The sequence below is a fragment of the Condylura cristata genome, unplaced genomic scaffold (genome assembly GCF_000260355.1).
Source record: "Condylura cristata isolate star-nosed mole 26May11 unplaced genomic scaffold, ConCri1.0 scaffold00021, whole genome shotgun sequence".
Lineage (NCBI taxonomy): Eukaryota > Metazoa > Chordata > Mammalia > Eulipotyphla > Talpidae > Condylura > Condylura cristata.
Window position 1 is genome coordinate 1,715,085 of NW_004567122.1, and position 20,442 is coordinate 1,735,526.

At 50.9% G+C, this 20,442-nt stretch overlaps 1 protein-coding gene across 1 annotated transcript in view; it reads left to right on the forward strand.

Annotated features, from left to right (window-relative positions):
* The window catches only part of ARHGEF38 (Rho guanine nucleotide exchange factor (GEF) 38), a 78,249-nt gene that overhangs the window by 55,050 nt on the left and 2,757 nt on the right, over positions 1 to 20,442 (forward strand). Inside the window, exons 5-13 of the mRNA XM_004686597.1 lie at positions 2,501 to 2,518; positions 4,660 to 4,859; positions 6,283 to 6,416; positions 11,224 to 11,328; positions 13,250 to 13,372; positions 16,109 to 16,420; positions 18,748 to 18,891; positions 19,367 to 19,565; positions 19,680 to 19,939. Of these exons, the coding sequence (XP_004686654.1) occupies positions 2,501 to 2,518; positions 4,660 to 4,859; positions 6,283 to 6,416; positions 11,224 to 11,328; positions 13,250 to 13,372; positions 16,109 to 16,420; positions 18,748 to 18,891; positions 19,367 to 19,565; positions 19,680 to 19,939 (1,495 nt within the window). The remainder of the gene's footprint in view (positions 1 to 2,500; positions 2,519 to 4,659; positions 4,860 to 6,282; positions 6,417 to 11,223; positions 11,329 to 13,249; positions 13,373 to 16,108; positions 16,421 to 18,747; positions 18,892 to 19,366; positions 19,566 to 19,679; positions 19,940 to 20,442) is intronic.

The window sequence follows — 20,442 nt, forward strand, 5'->3', positions numbered from 1 at the left end:
TTTAATCCAGTCATCCACTTTTGGGCATTTGGGCTGCTTCCATGTTTTTCCAATTATAAATAAAGCAGCAATAAACATGGGGTTGCAGGTGTGTTTTTCAATCAGTGGTTTTGTGTCTTTTGGGTAGATACATAGGAGTGGGATTGCTGGGTCATAGAGAAGCTCCATGTTAAGTAGCTTGGGGAACCTCCAAACAGTTTTCCATAGTCGTTGTACTAGTTTGCATTCCCACCAGCAGTGTGGGAGAGTTCCTTTTAGAGGGAGATTTTTTTTTTTTAATGGTGAACAAGGACAAGGTTGAGGTTACAGATAGTGCCATCCTCCTGAAACTACCAACGGTCTCTAGGTTCCTCTCTACATGATGTTATTTATATTTATATTTAAAATGGTATCTCATTTATGTTAAAAGGTTTAGATTTTATTTGGTTGAAGAAGAAAAATAAAAAGGAAAAACTTCCATTGTCTTCTTTGGAGTGAATGAACTTTTCTTCTGACTACAAAGCATGTGCTTTGATTCCCAAATGATGACACTGTTTCCTTGTTGCTTCCAGAGGATATTTCATTTTTATTCATCTTCTCCCTCAAATTTTCTGATCTGTTATCTTTTGGAACATGAAATCTCTCAGTAGATGAGAGCAGCAATGAAGGCAAACCCTAAGTCCTTAAATGAGCTTTAAATAAATGAGTGGGAGGAACTATTAGGCAGGGGACAGTTGTTTGTAGTTTATTTTACTATTGTAGCAGAGTTCTTCAGTCACCTGGTAATAATTGCCCGAAATTTTGGCAGCTACTGAATTTTTACGAATCATAACTCAGAGCTTGATTCCTGAGTAGAAGGCCTTAGAGTCAGCATTTCCTAGTTTCTGTATTTAACAGGTCTGAAGATTGAAGAAACACATACTTCACACACACACTTATACAACCAATTCCTACTTATATCGGGATTCACTTTTTTTTTAAAGATTCATTTATGTGCACAGAACTGAGGTGCAGGCCAGAGGTGTAGGGAGTTAAGAGGATTCACCAGAGACAGAGTGGGGAGCAGAACAAGCAGGTGGACTGAAACACACTGCTGAGGCGAGCAGCAGTGGGTCAGGAGAGGTCTGCTGCGCCCTGTGGGTCACTCCCTGGCCGGGGATAGAACTCGTGCTGCAGTGGCTGCAGTAGCTCCATAGTGCCACGCTTTAGCCCGCTGCATCACCAGGGAGGGCCTGGGATTCACTTTTAAAACTTAGTTCATTGAAATGTATGAGATTCAGCATAAGCATGTGTCATTAAATTTACTCTCAATCATTGAATGGCAATAATCTACTATGGGAAGGAGGGGGTCACGCAATTTTTTTTTTTAAGATTTATTTATTTGTGCATACAGAACTGGGGTACAGGCCAGAGCCTCAGGGGCGGCGAGAGGCTTCACCAGAGACAGAGTGGGGAGCAGAACAGGCAGATCTACGAAGTACACTGCTGAGGGGAGCAGCGGGCGGGACAGGAGAGGTCTGCCGCGCCATGTGGTCACCTCCGGGGCGGGCAGGGATCGAACTCATGTGGAAGCGGCTTTAGCTTCTCAGTGCTGTGCTTTAACCCACTGCGCCACCAGGGAGGGCTCGGGTCACGCAATTTTTATGTTGAAAACAGTGTGCCCAAAAAGATTGGAAACCAGGGACAATCAGCAGGTTATAGACACAGATTATTGTATTTCTCTGCAGCCAGGTGAGGCTTTTAAGAGAAAAACTTTCATATTCTTTACACCTTAAATTGAGCCTGAATAATTGCCTTGCTTTTTGGTTAGTGAACAGGTTTGCACCCTACTGTGCGCCTCTCACTTCTTTGGGAAAGGGCCCCCGGTGCGGAGCAGAGAATATGTGCAGCCTCACCCTGCTGGGCTGCAGAGGGACAATGACTAGCAGCATAGCAGACATACATGCCAAGTTATCTAGTGTATTAGAAAGTGCCAGAAAGTTCTGGGGAGAAAAAGAAAGCAGAGTTAAGAGGGCACCAGGCAGAATTTTAAAAGTGGCTCAGGAGAGGCCTCCCTGGGAAGGGACCTTTGAGCAAGACCTGGGCAGGGCATGGCCGCGAGCCCCAGGGTGCCTTGAAGGGTGCTGGCGGGAAGGCCAGCAGGGCTGAGGCTGGGGCGCTTAGGGGGCGGGAGGCCCTCAGTGAAGTGAGGGAATGGGGGTTCTGCAGGTCAGCTCCAGCTTCCACGTGACCTTATTTTCTCCTGTGGCAACTTTGTTTTTTCACAGTGTAAACAACACTTGAAATTTAGACCCTTCTCACAGGACCCAAATTTACTATCATCTAAATCAAGTTTTTAGCCTTATATAAACTTTGAGACAATAATGGTGTCCATACCCTGAAAGAAATTTTCAGTGGTGTGATTCTGAAATAATGTAACAGATTCGATAGGCCTTTAACAATTTTAGAATGTTTGCATAATACCTCAAATGTACGGATTTACCTGAATTAATTTTATTTTTTCTTCCCCCCTTTCTGACAGGAAAATATACATGCAAGAGTAAGTATCTTTTTTTTTAATAATAGAAATCAAATGTAAAAATCACAGAGAAAAACTGTGAATATTCCTGTCCACGTCAGAATTACTGGTTTTTTCAAATATATTCATTGCTTTAAGCACAATTTCAAATGCATTTACCCTAGACATTCCTGATGTATTAGATTTTGATATTTATTTCCAATTTGTCCAAGATGCTCTTATATTTTAAATTATTATTACTTAGACTGTACCCAAGTACAGTTATAGTTCTTTGCAAATGTATAGCATAATGTTTCCAGTCATCTTTTTACAAGAATCCTTATTTTGGTGTCAAAAATGATTCAGGGATCCATTGTAATGATTTTTTTGCATGGCTAGCTGATAGCCACAGCTGATAAGAGCTTTTCATTTTTCCACTTAGTCTCCACCTACCCTCGTATTTACATCTGGGTGTTCTCTCTTATGCTCCTCGTCTGTTGAGGCATCACCCATGGTCAGTCAGAATCCACCATGCACTTCATCCAGTCCTCTTGGAAATCAATAACATTGCTGTACCCTTCCCTCCCACCCCTTATTAGATTTGGTGCAAATGGGTAGGACGTTTAAGTCAAATAATAATAAGGCAACTATCTATTCCCTTGCAAACCTTTAACCTTACTTTGGTTTTCCTTTTTAAAAAGTTGCCTTTGGTTTGCTTCAGTCTTTCTCGCTGTTGTGGCATCATTCTCTGCCACTTTTTCAGGACTGTTGTCCAGCTTGGGGGAAAGTAGAGTTCACTCTAAAATAAAAAGCACATTAGAGAAAATCTGAGAAACCTGTCATTTTGGTCTGTAAATATTCAGTGAGAGAATGACACGGTGGGGGTAGAGTGGTGACTGGAAGGGACTGCTAACTAGAGAAGCAAGGTGATCCCATGCCGTGCTGACTGGAAACAAAACACGGAGATGAGACAAAGTGATGGGTGAGTGTGTGAGTGTGTGTGCATGTTCACGTGTATGCGCACGCAATGATCAGTTCCGTGTTTGCCCATTCCTCAAACGAAGGTTCCACCAGATGCTCATTTAAGGCACCTCCAGGCTCTTCTGATGATGCATCTTTTCTACTTTTGTTCATCGTCTTAGCTCCGTGTCACGGTTCTAATGCTGCATGCTGGTGCTCATTCCACATGAGCCCCTGCAGAGCCACCATTTAAGGGTGAAGACTCCCTATCGTGTCGGAAAACAGTGGTTGTGTGTTTTAGCTATCTGTAGGAAAACAAGTGACTCTACGTAGCTGCCCACCAAAAGCACCTGAAAGCACTTGCCTCCCGTTTCGTTGACACTGTCTGTAAATCTGTCTCTGTGTAGACATTCACAAATCTCTGCCTTTGGCTGTAAAAGGATGACAGCGGGCTGGACAGTGACCTGGCCATGCCTGTAGTTTTTCACCCCCTGTAACACGAGTGGCAGCAGGGATGCTCTGGCCTCATGGCAGATGTGTATAAGGGGAGAGCTAGCTGGTGATACTCTGTAGAGGGGCCGCCAGAGGCTGTGTTGGCTCAGGAGACTCACACCTGGAAAGTCGCTGTGGGATAGCAGTGGTGAGGGACAGTGACGGCCTGATAATAACTAGACAATCATCATGTTTACTGTCTCTCGGAAAGGCTCCCAGAACCTCTAACATGAAAAATTCTCAATTTGGCAGAAGAGAGAAGCTGAAGCTCTCTTTATGCATCATCTTTTTAGATTTCTAAATGATGAGCTTATTTCCTTCACTAATAACCACAAATACAACACCAGACACATGTCTTCTTTGTGGTTGTCATGGCAAAACACATCCTGAAATTGATTCCCTCTATTACTATAAATCTTGTACATATATACATTAAAAAAAGAAACACATGGCAGAGAACATGGATGGATGGAGCTCCTGCCATCATTTTTGGTGGACAGGTGGACAGACCTGTCCTTTTTTTTTCTTAGAGGCTTTGGTTTAGAAGTGGAAGCTCTCAGCTGAGCTTCCTTCTGCCCTGCACTGCTCCTCCTCTCATTGAGAACTTGCATCTGGCCAAATGGGGAAGAGTAATAGAAAGAACCGTCTCAGGCTTAATCATAAAAGTCACAAAAATGAAACGTTCACAAGATGGTAGCTCGTGAAACTGACCTGACTTACCTGTGCTGTAGAAGCAAACCAAACTTACTGGACATGGGGTCTCTGATGATCAAGCCCATCCAGCGTGTGATGAAATATCCCCTGTTGCTGTGCGAGCTGCGCAATGCCACCCCCGCTTCGCACCCCGACTTCAGGGCCCTGGAGGACGCCTTCGAGGCAGTGAGGGACATTAACGTCAACATCAACGAGCTGAAAAGACGCAAGGACCTCGGTAAGAAGGGCGCAGCGGGGCCTCTGCGTGCACTGTGACCTGGGTTTCCCACAAGCGGCATGTTGGGCAGTGGTAGGAACACAGGGGTAGTGGCCGTCAGTGTTTAGGGCCTGGGGGAGGATGCGGTTGGCCAAGGGGCTTCAGGAGAAGAGAACTGACTGGTCTTCACCCAATAGCCTCATCTTCAGCCTCTGCAGCCCTGCACACAAGTGCCATTCTGTGGACTAGGGGAACTGGGGCCTTGCCTCACAGGGGAAGCTGGCGAGGAACAGTGGGGTCTGGCAGCTCACACACCTGGGGGTGCTTGGGTGATACTGGCTGTACTGAGCAGAGCAAGTATATGTCTGTCTTTCTAGAGTTACAGATCACTCTTCACCGCCAGCTAGGGAAGAAGTAAAATAAGCATCCAAAGTAGAATGTGGATTTCAAAACAGGAAGCGCCATCCCCGGGGTCTGGCTATTCCAAGACACTGGGGTAGACCAGATTCCTCCTGAGTGTGCGTTACGCACACAGGTGCTGCAGCTTGTGTTTCTCACATCACCTCGCAGTGCAGCCGTAGATAGATGGTGGGGCTTTGGGCGACCACTCTGTGGATTTTCTAATTCCTTCCTTCTTGCAGCATGTTTGGTACTACTATTTACTGGGGTTTTAGAATATTGTATTGTATATCGTGAACTTTCTTCCAGTGAATGACCTTGGTCATGGTTGCACAGTACACCTTTTCTGAGCTGTTCCTGTACGGATGAAGATTTAGGCCACTCCCAGCATTCTTGCTACTAGAAAGCAGGTCCTTGTGTGCGTGATTTCGGAAAGCTGGTTTCTCTGCTTGGACTTCCTGATGGTAGACTGAAAGCCTTCACTGTTGTAAGATTCTACCGAGGTATTCTTTACAAAAACTGCCGTGGTTTAATCCTCGACAACAGTGCATGAAGATTGCCCATCTCTCCGTGCCCTTACCAATGCTCAGTATTAGGGATAGTCAGCATTTTGACAGTACAAGAGGTGGAAATGATTTTCAAGGTAAATAAGGAAAGTTCAGGGACTCAACTTGCCCCAGAGCCCTCAGCTAATGGAAGACACTAAGGAGCTGAGGTCTCTTACGTTGGGTGCAGCTGTCTTTCTATCAGTTGGGTGCTGATGCTTCATTCCTGAGACTGCAGATGCAAGTGTATTAGCAGAGAGAAAGGAGGACTCCCCTCTCAGTCCCTCTGCCACATGGAAGGAGCTCAAGTCCTGCTTCACTGTGACCCCCTTGGGCTGGGGGGCTGGGGTCCGACTGGGCTGTGGCTTGGGCAACTGTGTCTGCACACAAGCTAAAAGTCTTACAGATTTTTGCTTACGTACGAATATTGGTCTCATGAAGGCTTCAGATGTGACCCACTTCCTAAGTGTTCAGACATCTGTTGCGTTCTTCTGTTTCAGTTCTAAAATACAAGAAGAACGATGAGGATGAATCACTCAAAGACAAACTGTCTAAACTGAATATTCATTCAATTAGCAAGAAATCAAAAAGAGTGACAAATCACCTAAAGATCCTGACCAGAGGCGACTCACAGGTAATCCGTCCTCTTGCTCCTCTGGCTCCATGACTGCCGCAGCCATCTTTGTGCGATTCTCCCCTGTTGTTACCACAGCTGTGTGCACCCCTTCTTTGTCTCGGGATGGGGGGATGGTGTGAGGAGGTATTGAAGCACGCCTGGGTCTGCTACTCAGGCAGCGGGAGAGCCAAGGCCATAGACACAGCTCAGGAAGGACAGACCCGGCCCTCTGCGCTCACTCCGGCCCATGTGTCGCCCACCCAAGGGGTTGTCCTCCTTCCACTCCTGTTCAAATTCGGCTTTTAAATCTTCTATTTCATTTAGGTTCCCCTGACATGCATCTTCTCTTCATTTCACTAAATTAGCTCCCCACCTTTCTCCACACCCCCAAGTGTGCATTTACTCTTGGCTCGTTGTCCTGTATCAGCTCTTCAGCCGCCCCGTAAATTTTCATGGGTGCTTTGAAAGGCTTTCGGACTTCCATGTGTGTAGAGATTTCCTGAGGCGCTTGCTAAGAGGTAGGCTCCAGGTCTGTCCATCCCAGATGGCGTGTACACAGGGGACACCCCCAGTGTGTAGTGGCGCCGCCATCTTTCACATCATTGCCTTGCATTGAACCTCCCCGTTACAGGCTCATTTCTTGTTTCCCTGTGGCTATAAACTCCATCATGCATGGTATGTTAATTATGGTTTTCATTTTCTGTATTTGATACTTTTTCAGCATCTTTAAAGATCTTGCTGGCTGAGACGAGATCGCCTCTCAGGTCTAGTCTTTTCTTAGAGATTGCAAAGTGGTCAACTGGGACCATTTCATTCAGATGGAAACCAGTCTGTTGCGAGTTTTTGCCCCATTTGCCCCTAACCACCCGTGCAGTGTCCCCTGCTCTGAGCCATCCCAGGGCCAGGTCCCTGTCAGCTGGTGACCACCTCTATAGCCCAGAGCCAGCTGGAATCATTCAAACTGGTCGGTCTTTCTTTCCTCTTCAGTTTTTATGGATTTGCCCAAAATTGACTCAACTGAATAATTTTGGGAGGACAACTTCGCCCTCCACCTGTGCACACGATTCATACGCCCTTCATCACCCCTCCTGCTGTGTCACCTCTTCCCTTCTCCATCCCTGCTGGTAGCAACTGTATTTTTCACAGTCAGAGAATTCTTTCTGCTGTGTCTTGCCACTCGCTTGATTGGTGTTTTATCCCACGGCTGATAAGGCCATAGGTCAGTGTCTTTCCCTTTTTGGCTTAGGTCGCTCAGCATCATCACCTCAGGACGCATCCATTTTGCCCCAGAGGCACCAGTTCATCTTTTCCACAGCTGAGTAGTATTCCATGGTGTATATATCCCAAGACGGCTTTACCTAGTCTTTCGTTGATGGGCATTTAGGTTGGGTCCATGACTTGGCTGTTGTGAATAATGCTGCTGTCAAGATACACGTGTGTAAGTTTTTTCCAAATAGCGTTTTCACAGTCTTTAGGTAAATACCTAGCAGTGGTACTGCTGGATCAGTGGGATTTCCATTTTGATTCTTGGAGGCATCTGCATGCCACTTCACAGAGGATGAGTTACCGCTGCATGACGTTCCATTCCCTCTAACAGTGCAGGGCGGCCTTTTCCTCCACGTCCTCAGTTCCCTCTCACAGCGCACTGCGGTCCCTTCCTCCACGTACGCAGCAGCACTCGCTGCTTCCCGTCGCTTTGATATGGACCATTCTCGCAGGTGTGTGGGATGTCAAACTGGCCAGTCTTAGGCAGTTCTGTGGGGGCGTCCCATGGCTACTCCATAAAGGGCTCTGGTTGGATGTCCTCTCCTCCTTTCTGCCGCCCAGTAGGAACCTGGTGTTGCCCTGCAGGCCTCCGTGGCCCAGGGACCCTTTCTCTGGGCCCTGTAGGTAAACTGCCCTCCCGCCTTCATCCTGTCGCCTCTGTGGCTGTGCTGCGTCTCTCTTCCTGCCCGGACCTCCCAGGACGCTTGTCTGTGGCATGCACTCTCTCTGTAGGCTCACCGCGCCTGTCTCCATGGAGAGGTCACACAGTGCTCACTGTCCCCATGGGGACCCATAAGGTGGGGGTGTGGGACCTTGGTGGTGTGCGGCCTGGCTCAGAGAGAGGAAAACCAAGGCATTTCAGCTGAAGACCACCGTAGTCACATGAAATGGGAGTGACTCACTTGAGCGTCTGCAGTCTCCATAGGGGTGTGTGGAGGCAAGTTTCTTCCGACTCACTTCTGCTGAGGCAGGTCTTCATTCCGAGCAGGCTTTTGTAGACACTGCTACCTTCTTTCACGTATTTATCATCCATTTCTGATATTTTTTTCAATTGGCAAACTAAATATGTGAATTGTAGTTAAAGTACCCCAAAGGGATATTAATTAGCTTTCCCTCCTTCATCTTTTGAGAGGATGTACTGTCAGCAATGAGGCATTTCACTGTTCATCAAAAAATCGGCTGCATAGGCTGGACTGCAGGAGAGATAAATCTCTAGTCACTCCATTTTGCACTTGTCAGCAGCTCAGGTGAAGAATGTGTTGGAGTTAGGGCCCGAAACTGTTACTTGGAGACGGTCCCATTCCATCCCTCCACAGCTGGGGTGAGGCCTCACGTACCTGGCTCCGTTAGGGTCAGGGATACGAAGGTGCACAAGTGTGGGCTTCAGACCACTTGAGTTCTGGTCCCTCTGATGAAGGAGAAGCTTCTGTCACAAAAAAATGGCACAACAGCGGCTTGCCTCCAGGAGTGTTCATTCCCTCGCCATGGCCCTGAGATGGCGTCCAGCCTGCCTCCACTTCCCAGTTCCTCAGAAGCGCTCTTCTCCAGTGTGTGGTTCCCCAGACACTTGGTTGCTTCTGCCTTGTTGAAGCGGGGTCACCACCGTGACTTCATTCCGGGCTCAAGGGCACCATCGCGCTGAATGACCGGAGGTTTCCCACATCGCCCGTCTCGCCAGGACTCAGCAACGAAGCAGCACTTGCATTCACATCCTGATACCTAAACCCAGTGCCACAAGCAGAGCCCACCCCACAGGGGCTTAGGACAGGGGATCCCAAGGGCAGCCAGGTGTCCAGGTAACAGGCCAGGGCCGAGTCCCCCAAGGAAAGGATGCCAGCGGGTATTCCTCTCTGCCACACCTCCCAAAAGTGTACCTCACCCCAGCACTTACCTGGTAGAGCTGGATCAGAATCTAAGTGAGAAACTGCGAGACAGGTTTAGCACAGTGTCCGCAACAGTTCGTGCCTAATAAATGTTAGCTGTGATGATGATTAAGATAAAATTACTTAATTCTCAGATGCTTACAATCCATCAGTGGAAAGAATCGCTTAAATAATTAACTAATGTTGTGAGAGCTCACAGGACAGGCAATTAATTTCACACAGAGCATCGAAAAGGAACTAGAGGATGGATTCACAGGATGGGTAACGTTTGAGCGAACCCTCAAAAAGAAACAAGACTTTCGCAAGGCTGAAAAGGACAGTGGCGTACCCAGGACAAGAAGCTGGAGCAAGGAAGGCTATAGCTAGGCCCGGCATCTCCCACGAGGGACCCACCTGAGTGTCAGGCGAGGGGTTCCTAGGATACTGCATTTTATTTTATTTTTTAAAGATTTATTTACTTATGCATACAGAACTGGGGTTCAGGCCAGAGGTGCAGGGGGTGAGAGGAGTCACCAGAGACAGGGTGGGGAGCAGAACCAGTCGATGGATGAAGTCCACTGCCGAGGGGAGCAGTGGGCGGGTCAGGAGAGGTCTGCCGCGCCCTGTGGTCACCTCCGGGGCGGGGATCGAACTTGCACTGAAGCGTCTGCGGCCAGCTTGCAGTGCTGCGCTTTAACCCGCTGCACCACCAGGGAGGGCCCGATAACTGCATTTTAAAAAACCTGCTCCAGTCTTCGTTTCATATCACATCAAGTTAGTGCACAAAGCCCCTAAGACCAACGGGGCTCCAGTTGAATCAGAATGTTTTACATAGACAATGTGAAGGGTTTTTGAGAAATCGCTGTTTCCCGTGCCGTGGTCTAAGGCTCTGAACGAGCAAGCACCTGACGCGCGCATAGGAGCCGGTGGCCAGCCCGGTGTGCAGCGAGCTCGCGTTCCGCGGAGCTGTTGCCTCTCTCATGGATGTGGCCAGCAGGCGGCCAGAGCCGTCTCCTTTGTTAACCATTTCCATGGCCGAGAAATCCCACTCAGCACTAACGTGATAAGTGTGTGCTCCCAGAAGTCGCCACAGCATCGAGAACGCCCCTCCCTGGCTGTAGAGGTACACGTGTGTGCTAGCAAAAACCAGCGGCAGCGGGGGCCCCTCTGCTGACTGCAGTGTCCCGCCAGAGGACGGACTTGGCCCAGTTTCCGTGCCGTCCTTCCAAGTGGCGTTGCTGAAGAGTCATCGCATTTCTTTAGGCACGAAACAAAGACTGTTTTCTATATAACCACTAAGAAACAAATTGGCAAGCATCACATCAGCAAAGGGATAAATTCCAGTTGGTAGGTTAAATTTTTATTTTATTTGTATTCTTGCCTAAACACACGAGGTCGTATGATTTGAGAATATACACACTGCCTGCTGCTGTACGCCGCACAGGAAAGCTTAATGTCCTACACCCACACGACACAGGTGGGGTGTGTGAGGACGGAAGCAGGTATCTGTCCTGGGCCGGTGCGGCTTCCCGGGCTTAGATCTGGGTTTGCTGTGCGCGGACGCGGTTCCAGTGGAGGCCGCCAGCAGGTCACAAAGGAGTCGACTCAGGAAGGAGTCTGTCAGGTGGGGCGTAATATGGTTCATGCTATTTAAAAAGACAGTATGAGTTCTAAAAACAATTTCCTATCTATCTTAGGTGAAAGACAGTACCTTTAATCGAGAAGAGAAGCTATTCCGGTCCTTGGAAAAGACCGTAAGGCACTGTGTAAAGAGCACTGCATTCTGTCTCCAGCACATGCAGGTAGGCCAGGGTGCCGTGGCCACAGTTCCCACAGGAAGGTGCGGCTGTCCGTGGCTGTTGGGAAGTGTAGCTGTTGACACCTGCTGTATCAGATTTGGGAGGGGGTAAGCTGTGGGGGCAGAAGGCAGTGCAAAGTCTTGGGGCTCCGCCCAATTCTGGTCCCCTTATTGCCCACTCTATGTCCTTGTGGGACTTATGCAGGGAGTGTTTGGTTTACTGGGAGAAGAGAGCCTCAAGGCAGAGCTCCAGGAAAGGGACCCGTTTTCCTTGTTTATTTGTTTGATGATGCTAATATATAAGAATAGGTCTGGAAGAAAAAGGACAATCAAAGAGGGAAGAGATAAAATGAAATTAGAGTGGTAGTAAAGAATGTGTACCATAAAGCCCACAAACCAAAAGCACACGTGGGCCTCGAATTGAGCCGTCGGCTGCCTGGCAGTTGACCCCCAAAGACCACGCAACACATAATTCCAAAACAACTGAGCACTTCTACTTATCTGACGGGCAGTGTCCTGTGATGCCCCTTTATAGTTCCGACTGAGACGCATAGGTGGTTCAACCCTCTCTTTAAAAGAGAATTAGTATAGAAGTACATAAATTTTAACAAATGGGATGAATTCCAATATGCAGAGGCCCCATGTAGAAGCAGAAGTAGAAGACAGCACCCCCCTAAATCCCCATGTCCCGGGGGCTCTTCGGCCCCGGCCCAGTGGACAGTTGCTGACTCAGACACCAAGTGGAGTATGAGTAATTATCTTCAGCAGAAAGCGCGGTCAGGATTTTTCTCACAGACCCTCCAAAGAGGACATAGCGTCTTTGATTACATCCTGACCTAGTCTTGATGGTAAGACACGGAAAGCTGGAGGAATGGCATGTCATTCTGCTAATAAATGCCCCTTCCCTCCCCGTTGGCCAGTCTTTCTCTTCAATGTCTGTTTGTGGAAGCACAAGTTTGCCCACCCAGATGAAATCTCCTACCGGCTGAGAACCAAGCTGACAGTCATTTGGAGATAAGATTCTACACTGTGTGGCCAACCAGCCATATTCTTACTTTATTTGTGAAATCTGCAGTCAGATCTTACAATCAGGTTTGCTAATCTCATCCCGAAGCCCACCTTTGTGAAAAGGAAACCAAAACAAAGGTCAACAGCCAGAGGGCCCTGGCAACCCTGACCTTGATGGACATTTCAAGGGCATTCCCAAATGCCCTTGGGAAGCTCTAGGGGGAGTCTTCCATAACCACTGATTGATTCAACCCACATGTGCATATCTTCTCTTAAAGACAGCAGGAAGTTCACAAAGGCACACTGAGGACTTGAATCAAAGAGGACTGGCTTTTTTTCCCTTAAAGATTGATTTATTTATGCACACAGAGCTGGGGTACATGCCAGAGGTGCAGGGGCCGTGAGAGGCTTCACCAGAGACAGAGTGCGGAGCAGAACAGGTAGACTGACAAAGTGCACTGCTGAGGGGAGCAGCGGGCGGGTCAGGAGAGGCCTGCCCCGCCCTGGGGGGTCAGACCCTCCCTGTCCGGGGATGGATCTTGCACTGAAGCATGCAGCTGGCTTGCAGTGCTGCGCTCTGACACACTGCGCTACCAGGGAGGGCCCGGGAGTGGCTTTCTATAATAAGGGATCTGTAGGCAGTGAATGCTGAAGAACAGCCAATGATGGACTCAAAGATGGGCTCCAGAAAAGAGGGTCACAGAGAGCAGTGTGAGAACACCACACAGGGGTAGGGAGGAAATAGATTGTCACAGGTAGCCTGGTTATACAGAGTTGCCGGGAAAGTTTTTCTTCTCTTTCTTTTCTTTTGGACTCTCAGTGGTCGTGGTCGTGGAGGCTGGAGGACAGAGCCCACAATGAGGCAGGGTAGCTGCACTGACTTTGGCCCGCTGGGTAACGTTGTGCTTGGGTTTCAGGAAGCCATGCCCTTAGCCCTGCAGAGTGCGATGGGGCTCCACGAGATCTCGTACAGCAAAGATGAGGCGGAGAGGGGCTGTCCCGAGTCCCCCAGGAGTGCCCCAAATCCCTGCGACAACTTTGTAAGTTACCTCTATTCACAGACAAGTGCAAGTTAACAGAAAGCTGCTATCTGGTTATCTTTTTTGTTTGTTTTTTTTGAATTAGAAATATAGCAAGCACTAAAGCAAATACTCATGTCAACATCGGCAGATTTAAGCAAGACTGCTTTTATCATTAAATATTTTAAACTGGTAAGTGAAGATCTGACTATAATCCAAATTTAATAGGACCTCAGATTGTGTTTCTAGGGGAAGCCAGTGCTGATAGAGCTTTTAAAATAAAAATTTAGTTTAAGTCTGCATGTGCTATATCAAGGATTTATGAAGTGAGGAAACTGCAGATTTCATAAAGGATTCTGTGGAAATTACAGGGTGAGGAGGGGCTGAGGACATGACTTTACTAGCAGTGAAATTCTGCTCTGTGAAGTAAAGCCTTCCTACAGAGAAAGGGCTTTTACCTGAGGCCATGGATTGCTTCTGTTTTGTGGTACTTATTTTCTAAGAGTTCGGTGAAATACAGCTTGGGGACCTTTCAGACATTCTCGAGCCAATTTGGGTGGCAGGCTGGCCTGAGGAGTGCCCCGTAGGTGTTCTTACAGTAGTATTTCCGATAGTGTGTGGAAGATAAAATAGACTCCATCATCTTTGAAGGGCTTTGGGAGTGGCATTTTCGGGTTGGCACATTAGCATTTGGGTGAGACAGATCTTCACTGAGAGGCCTTGTTGGGAGATGTTTGGCATTACTGACTGATCAGGTTCGAAATGGCAGTAACATTCCCCACCTCAAGTCACATGGCATGTGGTGACAGCTCCCACCCTGCTGATGGAAAAACAGCAGGAGTCTTGCTTTCCTGGCACTGGGCAAAGGAATGTCACTGAAGATAGAAAAGCCGTCGGGGACGTGCATGCGCACACATACATTGGAGGACAGGTGGGAGGATAGATGCTCTCGTGATGCTGAGTGGGAGATGACAGAGGCTGCCCTAGTGGAGGGCAGTTGGGCATGAGTGGCGGGCGGGCGGGTGGTTTGATGGTCAAGAGGAAGGCAGGTGGGTGGAGGATAGAAGCGTCATGGCATGTCAAATGGAAACGCTGGCCAGGCGTGGCTGTAGCAGCACACTTTAGCAAAGGTTTGGAAAAGGGCTGCTCTCCCAGCTCACTCGTTAGGTTGACAGGTTCTCACAGAGCACCATGAAACAGCATGGTGTATGACGTCCCTTCATCTGCGTGCCCTGGGCTTTGACAGAAAGTAGACTGAAGAAGTCTCTCCCTACCTTGCATAAAACTGTAAGATGATGAATTACGTTAAATTAAAATAATTGTCAGAAAGCTCAGTGTAAAAGTAACTTTATGGATAAAGTATACTGAACTCTTTAAAAAATCAATTATTAAGAGCTCGAAGACAGAGCAGTTGTTTTTACCTTAAGCCTGAGAGATTCTTGTCTGTATATTGTATTGGGGACAAAATATTAAAATCTGTCTGACATCACCCCCGTGTACAGCTGAATCAGTTCACATCTATGGGCCCCGGAACGTGTGTGTGTACATACATACATTAATACACACACAGACACATGTATATAGTAATAATTTTATATTGTTGTCCGCTTACCTATAGAATCTGGTCAAGTCGCAAACACAACAGTTCAGCCCAGAGCAGTCGACAGAATCTTTGCTTACTCAGAGGCCACATCAAACAGCCGGCGGGTGCCTATTGATTATCGTGGAAGCAAGACATCAAATTTAATCTGCCTTGCAATTGCTGGTGCCAATAGGAGATTGGTTTTCCCTCTCTCCTAGATTTCCCCTGAGTTCAGACAAAGCTTCCAGATACCATTTAAGTTAATTAACACAAGCTGCTGCTCAGATGCTGACTCCCCAGGACATTCGGGGAGCACCTTTGCATTAACGCAGCCATGTAACCTACGCGCAGGAGATCAAGGCTGAAGTTGGACGGCCAGCCACCTTCAGTGGCAGCGCCCTTCGGAGCAGAAGGGGAGGAGGAGAAGTAGGAGGAGTGAAGTCTAGGGTGCTGCAGGCCAGCCTGGGCTGGGGCAGTAAGGCTAAGCTCATCTTCGGTGGTTGGACCCAAACACCAACGCTGACAGCTCGATCCTTCAGCGTATTTATGTCTTCCTTTATTGAGGAGACATTGAATGGGAGGTTAAGCCACTGTTACCTCCAGTGTGTTTAAAGAGGATGCAATAGTCGTGACCCTTTTACCACAGGAGCAAAATAGTGTTTCTCTCTGCGCAGGCATGCAACTCCACTCCCAAAGAGCAGCACGGGGGAGCCGGGGCTGGGGCCCCCGCGGGTGGAAGGGCATGGCCTTCTAACGGGCCACCCGTTTGTTGCCAGCAGAGGCAGGCGTGCACGGTGCATCACTCGCGTAGTCTTGGTGGCAGAGGCAGCCTGTGACGGCATAGCGCTAGGACTGGAGGAGGGGCAGGAGGGAGTGCTGGAGATGACCCCAGGGACGGATGTTGCGGGGACCGGCGGGGCACATCTTGGGAGTGCAGGGCTTAACTTTCACGTTCTTCCTGTGGCTCACGATTCAGGCTCAAGGTTAACATTTGTGTAGTGGCTGTCTCAAGTCCTGCACAGGCTTAGCAAGACAGAACCGTGGCCACATCCTCTCTTATCTTGAGGGTACTTCCCGGTACTGCCCCGTGCCCCTGAGCTGCTGGGGGCCCACTGCTGACGGTGCAGACTGTGGCCTGGTCGCCTCTCTCCCTGATGGGTGCTTTCCCCTTGCAGGCGGCTCATCTGCAGAGACTGGTGCTGACGCCCCTGTCTGCCTTGCTGTCCCTCTTCCCGGGGCCCCAGAAGCTCATCCAGAAGCGCTACGACAAGCTGCTGGACTACAACGGCTACCTGCAGCGGGCGGCAGGTGCCGAGTCGGACCTGGCCAAGAAGGAGTACGAGGCCCTCAACGCCCAGCTCGTGGAGGAGCTGCAGCTCTTCAACCAGGCGGCGCGGAAGATTCTGTGGAACTGCCTGTGCGCCTTCATCACCCTCCTCAGGGACCTGACGCTGGTGGCCCAGCGCCTTTACCCCACACTGCGGCTGGTGAGCGCTCACTGCTGCCCCTGCGGGGGCTCCCCGAGGTGCCTCCACCCCGACAGCCGGTGCGGGACTGCACATGTGTCTGAGTGCACGCTGCTAGCCGCGCGCCCTGTGCCTCTCAGTCCCGGCCCGCTCTGCCTACCCCCAGGAAGGGAAGGGACGGTTCTCTAGTTCCAGGTGACTGTGACCCTAACTTCAGACTGTGGGGTGTCCGTCCGGAGGCAGCCTGGCTGCGCTCACCATAGCACCGACCGGCGCTCCGCCCGCCCAGGCCCCAGTGTGGCTGGCTGCGGGGTGTCAGGCGCTGTCCTCCTCGGTGGTGCGGAAACGCGCTCCAGACCCCGGTGTGGGCCCCCAAGCTGCCGCTGCGAGCGGAGCCAGACAGGGAGGCCGCTCAGGAAGCCACACGGAGCCCCCTGTGCAGGGGCGCTAGCTTTCCACGGGGGTTGCGGGCAGGGGCCACCGCCCATCCAGAGGCCTGCTTAGCTGCTTGGGGCCGCATCTCAAGTGCACTAGCTCTGCTCAGCCTGCGGCACTTGGCGGACAGCGCTTCGGCTGCGCGCTCCGGTGCCTGCGGCCCTGTCCTCTCCCGTCAGCGCTGTGCCCAGCCCGCTGTCCCCCCCAAGGTGGTGTGTTTCTGGGGCAGGTCCCCGAAGACTCGGCTGGCTGGTGGTTCACATCAGTGCAATCAGCTGTGTGCCTCTGTGAGGTCACATGTCCCTCTGGGTGGGCAGCTGGACGGTAAACGTTTATTACAAATCATGCCCTGGGCGTTTCGACGTGGGCACACACGCCTTTCACAGCGATTTTTAGAAGAGGAAGCTTTGGGGCACAGGGCAGTTACATCTGGAACCCTGCTGCTATGGCCAGATTGCCTCCCGTGCCAAGCGGTGGGCTCCACCTCTGACATCCGCTGGCGTTCGTCACTGATGCCAAGCGCAACTGCCAACCGCAGTGATCTGACGCACAGGCACGAGTTCATCCTCTTCAGAATGGCCGTTGGGCACTTTTTGTGGAAAGCAATCAATATGCCCCACTACTACTGAAGCTACTTTTTGTTGTTTTCTCTGAAACTCATTTAACTTGCAGTTTCTTCCCGAGACCCATGGAGAGAAACCGTGTTTCCCATATGGCCCAGGTGGAAGCAGGTTCTTAGGTTCACAGAAACGGGCTATTAAAATAAATCTACTTTAGGTAGCTGCACCCCTACTTCCAATCACAGGGTGTCTAAGGTGCCTCCAGCTTCGGCTCTGTGTTGCCTCTGTATCTTCCATGGCAGCCCAAGCCAGGAATGAAAGGTGCTTTGGTTTTGAGAGGTGATTAATGCCCTAGAGGGAAGAGTACATGTATATGTCCGTGAGTATATATGTTAGCTAAACTTGTGCCTGACGTCGCCCTCGGTTCCTTCAGCTTCACCCTGGTGTCGAGGGCCCCGTCCAGGCACTCTCCATCCCACCATTTGCAGAGAAAGCAGCTTCCGCCAGGCGCCAGAGGTAGTCACCCGGTCTCACTGGCGTGAGAAGCAGTCTGGGGAGCCAGTTTCTTTGAGAGCAGCCTCTCTGTGGAGTCCTCCAGGCCACACCGGCATGGCAGTCACCACTGACTCACCCACGGTCCTGGTGTCCACGGGACTCCAGGTCTCCCCTGGGGTTGCAGTGATATAACAGCGGGGCGCACACTGCAGGGTGGTGGTGGTGTGATGCTGGGAGGCCTGTGGAGACAGCCCCCCTCTCTGTCTCGCCATGCCAGGTGGCTGTGGTGGCCAGGGGGCAGCAGGGCTCTGGAGTCTGGTCCCTGGAGGAAGCCTCAGAGCCAGCGTGGCCAGGCCTAGTCTAACTTCAGAGTTCGGCAGTGTCCTGGCACCGTCTGTTCATCTCAGCGCTCTGTGCTCTGTTCACGGAGGCCGCGCGGAAGAGCCCCCAGCTGGGAGGGAGGGCTGTGGACTCCGCCTCTGATGGAAAGCATAGCAAAGAGCTTGCTGATTTGTTTTAGAGCCAGTGAAACTTGCTAAAGCGTCTTTCTCCTCCCCTCTCTGCCACCCCCGTACTGGAGGTACCTTAAATAGCTGCTGCTTCTTTTTTTTTAAACCTTGCTGTTTTTTTCTTTTATGTGTACTCCTTTTACTTTGGCTTGCATAGCTAGGAAGACTGGGCTTGTCATTTTTTATGGGATCTCTGGAGAGAGCAACTAGACGAGCTTTATCTAGAGGTTCAAGGGCTACTAACTTTTGGCTGTGGAGCGAACTCCCCTGTTCCCAGCTGCCCAGCACAGCTGCAGTAAACGCCACACCTGCTAGGGCTGGGACGAAGCCAGCTCCTTTCTCCCTGCAGGCTCCCCTGTCGGCCTCCAGCATCTCTGAAATTCAGAATCGAGTGCTAGAGGAGGTTCAGAACCTGAGCTTCGTAAAGGACAACAGCGCCACCTTCATCGAGAGGAAGCTCAGTTTTGAAAAGAAGAAGCCTGTGCAAATTCTGGTGAGTTTGGTGCATTGGTGACTGGGATGACGTCACTCCTCGATAGCGTGTTCTTTTCTGCATCACTCTTCCCATTCTCATGCCCTCATGTCTGTGAGCCTGGGAAGGCCACAGATTCATATCTGTCTTTATAAAAACTCCAAACGCCTCAAGCAGGGCCTGGTACCAGGCAGCATGCGGTATCTGCAGAGTGAACGAGTCAGATTTCATGGAGCAAAATTGTATTGCCCAGCACCTTTGATTTTTCTGGATGAGGAGCCCCAGGCTCCAGAGGCGAAGGGGCTTTCTCCAGTCACTGACTGGCAGAGCTGGGTTGGGCCAGGCCGCTTCTGCCTGGCCTACTGTACCAGTCCCCAGGAAGCCACAAGCACGGATGCAGATTACTGAACTAAATGCTGTTTATCCAGTGCTCCCTGTGCCCCGAGGGCAACAGAACCCTGCCCCTACTGCCAGTTGAACTCCCCCCCCCCACCAGCCAGAGGCACCGCGCCAGACCGATGCCCACCGCGCCAAGCTCCTCTCCACCTGCGGCGCACAGGGGCTCTACCAGGCCAAGCGCAAGTGCAACGCCACCCAGGAGCTGGACATCGACCTGCTGGAAGGGGAGCTGGTGGCCGTGATGGAACAGAAGGACCCCCTGGGGAGCACCAGCAGGTGGCTGGTGGACACAGGGGGTGAGTGCGGGTGTAAGAGGCGCTGCGGGAGCCCTCTCACGTCGCACCTGGTGCGCATGTCGGGGCAGGGGGCCCGCACACAATGTGGCTCTTGTCTCTCTCCTGTCTGTCCAGCTGCAAAGGGCTACGTGTACTCCTCCTTCCTCAGACCCTACAATCCAGCCAGAGCGCAGAAGGCAGGTGGCGACAGCAGGCTGCGCGAGGAGGATTTTGATAACATCAGCCTCTTTGTGTCCTCCCGGCCAGCCAGTGGCAGCGTGGCAGGCACCCCCGAGGGCAGCGTGAGCGACAGCAGCTCCTCGCTCAGTGGCACATCTGGGAAGTTCGAGGCAAACGGCACGGACGCCGACAGCTTTCAAGAGGTGGAAGATCAGGTAAGAGCTGCACCCCTGATGGAGGCAGGTGTGGCCGTCTGGCCCCAGGGTTGTTCCCTGCGGGGAGACCGGGCCCCTGGGAGGGTGGGTGGCAGCCAGGGCCTGCGCCCGCTTCTCCGCAAGAAGCTCAAAACTCTACGCCTGTCCCCCAGTGTGGAGACGGGCGCAGGCGTGCTGGCTCCGCAGAGTCCGTGTGTGGGCTGGGGATGTGTCCAGCTCAGTTCCCAGCGCGGGGCAGACGCCTGTCACAGAGCAGCCCGTCGTACTGTGTCCAGAGGTCCGTGCAGATGGCCTTATGCACCCCCACACCCCAGCAAACAGTGAAACAGCTCAGTCCAGTCATGAGCATTGGGTGAGCGACACTGCCCGTGGCCCTGGGACCAGGGGGTCCCCGCCTGGTTGAGCTCCCATAATGCCCTGCGCCCCCTGTGACAGGTCTCTGCACAGCACTGAGGGCTGCTGGCGCAGGCCTTTCTCTGTGGTGAGCTCTGAGGGAGGGAGGG